The sequence below is a fragment of the Microtus ochrogaster genome, unplaced genomic scaffold (assembly GCF_000317375.1).
Source record: "Microtus ochrogaster isolate Prairie Vole_2 unplaced genomic scaffold, MicOch1.0 UNK20, whole genome shotgun sequence".
Lineage (NCBI taxonomy): Eukaryota > Metazoa > Chordata > Mammalia > Rodentia > Cricetidae > Microtus > Microtus ochrogaster.
The window spans coordinates 3906620-3914422 of NW_004949118.1; the positions used below are offsets into that span (position 1 = coordinate 3906620).

The following is a 7803-nucleotide window of genomic DNA, read 5'->3' on the forward strand; positions in this document are numbered from 1 at the left end:
GTGTGTCCTTCCATCCTGTCCACGTCCTGACATCACAGACCTCAGGTGCAGTGTGTCATACCCCAGCACTGGCTGCTGTGACCGTGGTACATCCTGACCTGGCCACCTTCTGTGCAGAGGTGGTTGAGGCTTTCCAGCATGGTAAGGTGAGACCTAAGCTGGACGTGGGCCTGGAAGTACTTTCTCACCCTCCCTCAGCCCTCACACTTTCTCAGTTTCCTACTAGACCCAGAGGATGGAATGAGGGTCTTGGCAGATACTTCTTTTAGGGTATTTTTAAGATGCAGTTCAAAATTAATTTTACATCAGGGCCACATTTTCCCTTCTCTCAGTCCCTTCCCTTCACCCCATCTCCACTCACAATCAACCCCTCCTCAGTTTCTGTTCAGGAAAGTGCAGAATTTTGGTGAGACCTGACATTGCTTGGGAACTTCCTTTTTCCAGAAAATAGACCTTTTTCCAGAGTGACTCCAGAGAACAGAAATCAGGGCCTCACTTAAACCAGGCACCTGCTGCAGGCCTGAGCTTCACTCTCAGCTCTCCCCGCACAGCTGTTCAGAGCTGCAGTGCATTGCATCAGAACCTAAGGGCCTCGAATTTGGCCATCTACATATACCTAAAATGATGTCCTTGGTGATCTCCTGAGAAAAGTCCATTGGCTTTGCTTTCCATTTTAGAGTGAATATCTGAGTACTCATACCACAGTCCTTACATCAGCATCTTGACCTGGCAGTAATTAGGGGAATTTGTTAGTGTTCCATTTAAAAGAAAATTTGCACAAAGCAGTGGGTAGACCTCTGACACACTTCCTGTGGTGAGCCCCCTTTCTACCTTGTCATCATCTCTTCACAGAGTCTTAGACCTGAACAGGTTGTTGTTTTCCGGGGGCCTCACGGGTCTGATTCAGGCTTTCTCATAGATTCCAGACCCTGTATTTCCTTATTTTATACTTGTTTCAAAACTCCTCACTGAGTGCAGGGCATAGGAACAGATGAGACCTATGGAGTAATGTCATGTATATATTGGTGAATGCAGGAATGGAAGCCAAGAGAACCAAGATGAATCAAGATCCCACTGGAAACCCTGCCCCTGCTTATCTGGACTGCAGTTTTTGTTGAAGCGTTGGTTGACACTGCCAAGTAAGGAATGGAAAAGGTCCCAACACAGAATAAACCAAGAAGCTTGGACAGTGGAGTCAGGAGCTTCCAGGCTCAGGGACCACACCGTGGCAAAGTCATGCTCTGAGCTTTAGTTTATTCTCATCCCTGAGGAAGGATTAAAGTTCCTGGCTTGCTCTCCTCACATGTAAGCAAGAGCTTCCTTGGCCAAGGGCTCTGAGTATGCTAATGTGAGTAGCAGCGTTCTAAAATGGTACATACTTACAGTTACAGCCAGAGAAAGTTCTAGTAAAGAAAAGGGTATGTGGACCAGGAAACTAAGATTCAGTAAGGTCTAAAGTCAGAGAAGTAAGGTGAGAGGTTGAGGGTTCCCCAAAACAACAACCAAGTCAACTCTGAGGGACAGAGATGGTCTCGTTGTCCTTACTGGCATCCAGGGAAGGACAGCAAAACATGTGTGGGCCAAGGCCAAGACTCCCACTCCTCAGAGCCATCACTGACTTCTCCAGCAAGTGCTGGCATTGCTTCATGTCCATCAGGTCTCCACCTGCAAAAACATTTGGAGGAAGAAGCAACAAAGTTCAGTCTACAAAGCAGTTGGGGAGAATGAGTTTATACAATTATCCTGCACCTCCACATGCTAAAGAGCACACACTGGTGCTCACACAGACAGGTGGACACGAGAGACAGAGAGGAGACAGAGAAATAAATGAGGCACTGTAGATGATTTTAAGAGTTTGACAAGGTCAGCTGGGCTCTCAGAGCTCAACTATCTGTCTGAAATAGGCTAAGGTTTGTAGGCAACATACATACCAAAATGGAGCTGATATTGACTGACTCTGCCAAGTCCACAGGCTAGCACAGGCTAGTAGTAGGAATGTGGACTGGAGTCACTAACCATTCAGGAAAGATGGGCGTCACAACTTGACATGAGCCACACAGAGCTGGAAAGAGAAGAAAGGGTTGACCCGAAGGCAGCACGATCTGGTGGGAAATAATCTAAGTCTAGGAAGCATCGGGCCTGGACACACTGGGGACAGACAGCCCAGTGATGTCTGCTGACTACAGACAAAGTCAGTTATTCTGGGGGAGAGGAGAGTAGAAGAGAAGACATGCTACTGGAGATCTCCTTTGAACCAGGGAAAGCCAAGAGGCTGAAGTCTCTGGCCATGGAACTGAGAGATTTCAGTGCTGGGAGCTGTGGTGTTCACTGGGAGCAATGGTGCAGCTAAGAGTGACCTGGGACTCCAGTCTGCACTGAGGAATCATCTAGAAAAGGTTCACCTGTGAGCGTGCCTGCAGAGGAGCTATTTGATTATCTTCACTGATATGGAGAGACGCAACTCTTTAGGGCAGTGCCATTCTGTAGGCTTCGGTCCTAGACTGCATAGGAGGGGGTACCTCTAGTGGAGCGCAAGCAAGCTTAAATGCATGCATTTATTTCTCTCTGCTCTTGACCGTGGATGTGGGATGAGTAGCTGCTTTGTATTTGTGCTTTGACTTCACTGTGATAACGCAGTGTAACCTGGAAGTGTAAGTCACAATCAGCATAATGCAAATGAACATAGAAAAGTTTTGTTCCAGATTAACACACTAACAACCCAGGAATAACAGGTGACAGATGTCTGATGGTTTTCTTACTTCTGATAATACCAAGCTTTGCCTCCCCAATGGTGGTCTTTAGCACCCAGGGTGCACTGCCTAAGGAGTTCTGACAAGGAGCTGAGAGATGTCTGTCAGTGCATGGCGCGTGTCAGGAGACAGCAAGGAGGAGCTTTCAGAGGCCCTGAGCATCCTCCAGTAGTGACCTTCCAAGGAGAAGCAGTTACAATGAGAGGAAAGCCTGTGAGCCTCTTCTTGCTGCTCTCACCACCATTCCACTGAGGGAACTTGTCCCCAGCACGCTGACTGAAGCACGGGTGAAGAGCACAGATTCCAGATTTCTCCCATTTAAAAAATAACCAGTGATCTGAAAAGACAGGACCTCTGCCCAGGTGGCCCTTTGCCAAGTCCTGATGGAGGAAGGTCATTGGTTAATTAAATAAAGAAGCTGCTTGCCCTGACAGGTTAAAACGTAGGTGGGAGGAGTAAACAGAACAGAATGCTGGGAGGAAGAGGAAGTGAGGTCAGACTCGACAGCTCTCCTCTCGAGGGCAGACGCCTCAGAGAGACACGATGCTCCACTCTTGCGGGCAGAGGCGAGAGCTCTGCTCTCTGAGGCACACGCGATGAAGCTCCAACCCAGGATGGACGTAGGCTAGAATCTCCCTGGTAAGCCACCTTGTGGGCTACAGCAGATTATTAAGAGATGGGCTAGTCCAGGTGCGAGAGTTAGCCTAGAAGAGGCTAGATATAAATGGGGCAAGCAGTGATTAAAAGAATACAGTTTCCGTGTAATTATTTCGGGGCATAAGCTAGCCAAGCGGCTGGGGTGCTGGCGACGCAGCCCCGCCGCTCATAATACAACAAAGTCCCATCTTCAGAGGGATTCTAGGTCTGGGCATTGAAAGGAATGACCTGTGTCACTCTGTTCAGTGGCAGGCTGAGGAAGAGAGAGGCCAGCACCTGTTTACCTGCATACTCGAGATGGTGCTGATGATGCAGATGATGGTGTCTGACCTAGCGATGATTTCCTCCTGTCCTGCACACAGAGACCATGGCTGCCGGGGGTCCACGTGCACCAGGAGGCCGAGGGAGAAGTGAGAGGGTGGAAAACCATGGGCTGAGAAGGACGGTGATTCCCAAGAACCCTGAACATAAGCCAGCCCACACCTTCCTGAGGCCCTGACAATGAACAGATAGATCCTGAAGGAAGATGGGGCACAGACAAAGGGAGGAATTATCCACACAGTGAGTCACAGGGGACAGGGTGCTCAGAGAGGACAGCAGAGACCGCACAGATGGCGTGGGAATATAGGCCCTCCCCCTGTTCCCGGATCAGCAAGGCTCACCCTAGGCTCAGGCAATGGCTGTTCAGAGAAGACAAGGTAAGAAGAGGGAAGCAGAGAACACTGTGTCCTCCAAGCTAAAGGATGATCACGAGGGTCTTCATTTGTAAGAGACACAGCTGATGCAGAAACAGGTGCCCTGTCTGGTGCAGGTTCTTGGCATCAGGGACGTCCGGCTGTTCAATGCACTGTTTCAGCGGGTTCCCTGTTTTCCCGCACAAAACATCTATGGAGAGGGCAGCTGGGACCTGCAAGTTACACACTGCAGGGATCACTTTAATGAATCTCTGCAAACCGGGAATGCGTGTGGGAGTCTTCAGGTTGAAGAGTTCATAACCCCATCCCCCAAACACACCTCAATGTTCAAAGAATGAAGAGGAACAGGTCCAACCAGAGGGATCTGAAAGGTCCCTGAAGGAGACATACCACTCGGGACTCCGAGATCCCCGTCAGCACATAGGGGACGTCTTATGTTTCCAAGAACTATCACTAGTTTGGGGCTGGGCCAGAAGGAAGCTGGGGATTTGGGGTAAGTAAGCGTCATGGGAACCTTCCCATCTTCCTCACCTGATCTTCCATGTCAACTGTAGGCACTGTCTTCTTTGACACAGAAATTTCCTGATTTGGAGCTGGAAAACTCATTTTTTTAAGTACATGACCTGGCTTTTGGCAGCAGGAGCAACAGCAACGATTTTGGGGAGTTCCATAACATTGATCCTGACACACAGCATGCAGACACAGCATGTCTTTGTGTTCATTCTGCCCTCGGCAGCCAGGAACAAGGACCTTGGTACACAATTCTTGGATGTGACTCCAGCCCAGAATGTCCCCATCAGGGCAGCTTCACAGTGCCTGCCTGCTTTGCTGAAGTTCAGACTCACAGATGGTGACATCTACAAAGAAGACCGTGATAGCATGTCAGGGTAGAGAGTATTGGGGCGCACATCCAACTGCCCTACTCGTTGCCTTACTTTCAGATTAAAAAGAAGAATCCTGGATAGTGACAGGTCTTCTCGAGGTGACTGAGCGTCTGGGTGGGTCAGAAAGCATCAGGGGCTGAGGATGACCCCGTTCTAGGAGGACTGCCAGGTGACACATTTGACCTGGAATAATCACTGGCTCTGAAATTCCTGCAGGTATGCGTGAAGAATGGTGGGGCCCTATAGCAGGAACATGGTCCCTTAGTGCTGAGAGTCCACCATTGACACCCTCTCGGGCTGGATTCTATCTCCTATCTTCCCCCACAGTTCTACCCCCTCCTCTGCCTTTCTCACCAGCAGCAGAAGAGGAGGGCATACTGCAGGCCAATGGCCATGTTGGAACTGCTAACACTCTCAGGGCCTGGGAGCCGAGAGAGATTTGAGAATACCATTTAGTCAAAAGTTAAATTAATGAGAAATTTGCTTCCGAAGTCCACAAACACTTCACTATCACAGAGAGGCATAGGGAGCAGGCGTCAGTGCTGGCAGCCTGTCACATGGCTGTTTTGAAGGCCATCCATCCATCTCATCCCTTCTTTCTTTCCTCCCTGGGTCTTCCCAGCTGTGACCTTCACACAAGACAGTCTCTTCCAGCTTCCTGTACTACCCTGCACCCTTTCAGGTCTGCTACTATATTTAATTGTTTTCATGTGCACTTACCTCACCAGCTTGCTCTTCCTGATTTTCTTGGACCATGAGAGCATCCCAGCTCCTTGGTGCAGCTTGACCATCAGACTAACGATCCTGGCATCCAGCCCCTACTGAGGACCTGACACACCGCCATGTTTACTGAATGTCAGCAGACAAAAGAACAGCTCACACCATTGCACGACAGCAACCAGAAGCTGGAGTGACATGATCTTCACTCTTACCCCTTGGAGGTAAGAATGGAGTCGGGCCCATGGAGGGAGGAATTGCTACCAAGATGCTACAGGAGGTCTGGAGCAAGCACAGCCCAGGGAGTGAGAGTCTTCATGGCTAGAACTGTGAGCCCAGCCCTGTCTGACATCCCACACCTAGAACAAAATCCCAAGGAAATTCAGCAACAGTGGTCATAGGGCCATGCACTGAAGAATCTGGAGAGGCCCTCCTGCACACGCTTCAGGTCTAGAAGACTGAGAACAAAAGCCGAAGGAGATTCAGGGAATAAGATGTTGCCTTCTTGGTGACAGAACTGTCACTATACGAGGACACCAGTGAAGAACGCGGGTCTGAAGAGGGGATCTGTGGTTTCAATATCTAGTTCTCCATTACAGCTGGGCTTCACATTGTCTTTCCTTCAGACCTCCTCCTGTCAAAGTCCTTTTTGTCTTAGTGTCACCATAGTGACAGTAGAACCCGGAAGGGCAGGCTTGGTGTGTGCTTACATGGAGACAGGTGAATCAGCTCTTCATCTCATAGGGCAGAACAGCTTTGTCAACAATATTGTGTGTTGTCACAGGTCTTCTGCATTAGATGGTGACAACGCCCCAGCTCAGGCAAGGACCTTCCAGAGACTGCCCACATCCTGATCGTTCAGCAGATGTACAAGTACAGAGTACGAGAAGGGAGAGAAAAAGGGCTCCATTAGTGTCCTGTGAGAAGACTATTGTTACAGTCTTCAGATGGAGAGCTTGAAGACATTCACGTAGAGTGTCTTCCCTGTTCATCAGATGCTTAGGATGGCTATCACAGCACCCTCTGTACTAGAGAATGGAGTTAGTTTCCCATGGATAGTCCCGTGGCACTGCAATCTTACCGCCTTCCTGTGTTGGCCAGGTCTGTAACACCCGATTTGGTGTTACACCCTTGGTACAGTTTGTGCGCCACTGTACCGAACGCGAGTCGGGCAAGGGCCTGGAGATTGAAAAGAACACACAGAGAGACCAGGGTCATTCGAAAGGAGATCAACCGAATGCCGTTTATTCAGCCTTGGGGAAGCCCTTAACTACCTACAGCAGCACAAGGACCCCCACCCAGGCAGGTAGGGAAATTACCATATCTCAAATAGAATGAATGCCCTGCAGCTAACCACCAGGCGGGGCAGGAGAAAAATAGGAACTTAACCAGGTGGGGCAAGGGGAAAACAGGAACCAACAGAATGCTAGTCATCTGACTAGAAACTGAATGCGTCCCAGGAATAAGGGTTAAATGCTTGGTCATGCTGACCAGAAATTGTCCTCAAGAAGCACTCCAGGAATAAGGGAGGCCAGGGCCCTACAAGTGTCCACAGAGTGGGCATGCTGCCTGAGATACTAAGCATCCAAACTCTCATCTTCAGATGCTGCTGTCCAGACCTGACGCCCCACTCTCGGCTATAAGCAAACATGTCTGAGCTCATCTGAACTGCTGGGAGACCTCGAAGTGACCCCTTTAAGAGTGACCACAGTCTGTCTACCAGGCACCAGATCATCATATTAGATTCCATCTGGACATTTGTTCCCTATGCACAACAGTGTCCTCTCCCTTCGCCATCCCTTGCTCAGGTAAGGAAATTTTACTTTGTGCTTCCGGCCGAGTTCTGTTACAGCCATGCATGAGCTTCAGCCACAATGATCTACCTTTCTTTGTGGTCAGAGACCCTCAGTTAGGAAATAAATCCACAATACGGCAGGGACATAGGTCATGACCCTTCAGACGAATCCCTCATCCGGTCTTCTCAGATTTGGAAGACTTAGTGCTGGAGAAGGCATACAGGCTTAGTAGGTAACTCTGTCTCTGGAGGGCATGCTCCTGGAATGCTGCTGTGGAGAGGCCTCTGTCTCTGGAGGGCATGCT

General features: G+C 49.5%; 1 protein-coding gene across 3 annotated transcripts in view; it reads left to right on the plus strand.

Moving 5' to 3' along the window:
* The window catches only part of LOC113458407, a 16801-nt gene that overhangs the window by 1847 nt on the left and 7151 nt on the right, over positions 1 to 7803 (plus strand). The window contains exons 2-3 of one of the 3 annotated variants that reach the window (XM_026789518.1): positions 5715 to 5927; positions 7307 to 7511. In XM_026789518.1, the coding sequence (XP_026645319.1) occupies positions 5715 to 5811 (97 nt within the window). In that variant the 3' untranslated portion in view covers positions 5812 to 5927; positions 7307 to 7511. Of the gene's footprint in view, positions 1 to 1035; positions 3125 to 5714; positions 5928 to 7306; positions 7512 to 7803 lie in introns of those variants that run through there. The other 2 variants (XM_026789519.1, XM_026789517.1) reach the window with 2 other exon arrangements.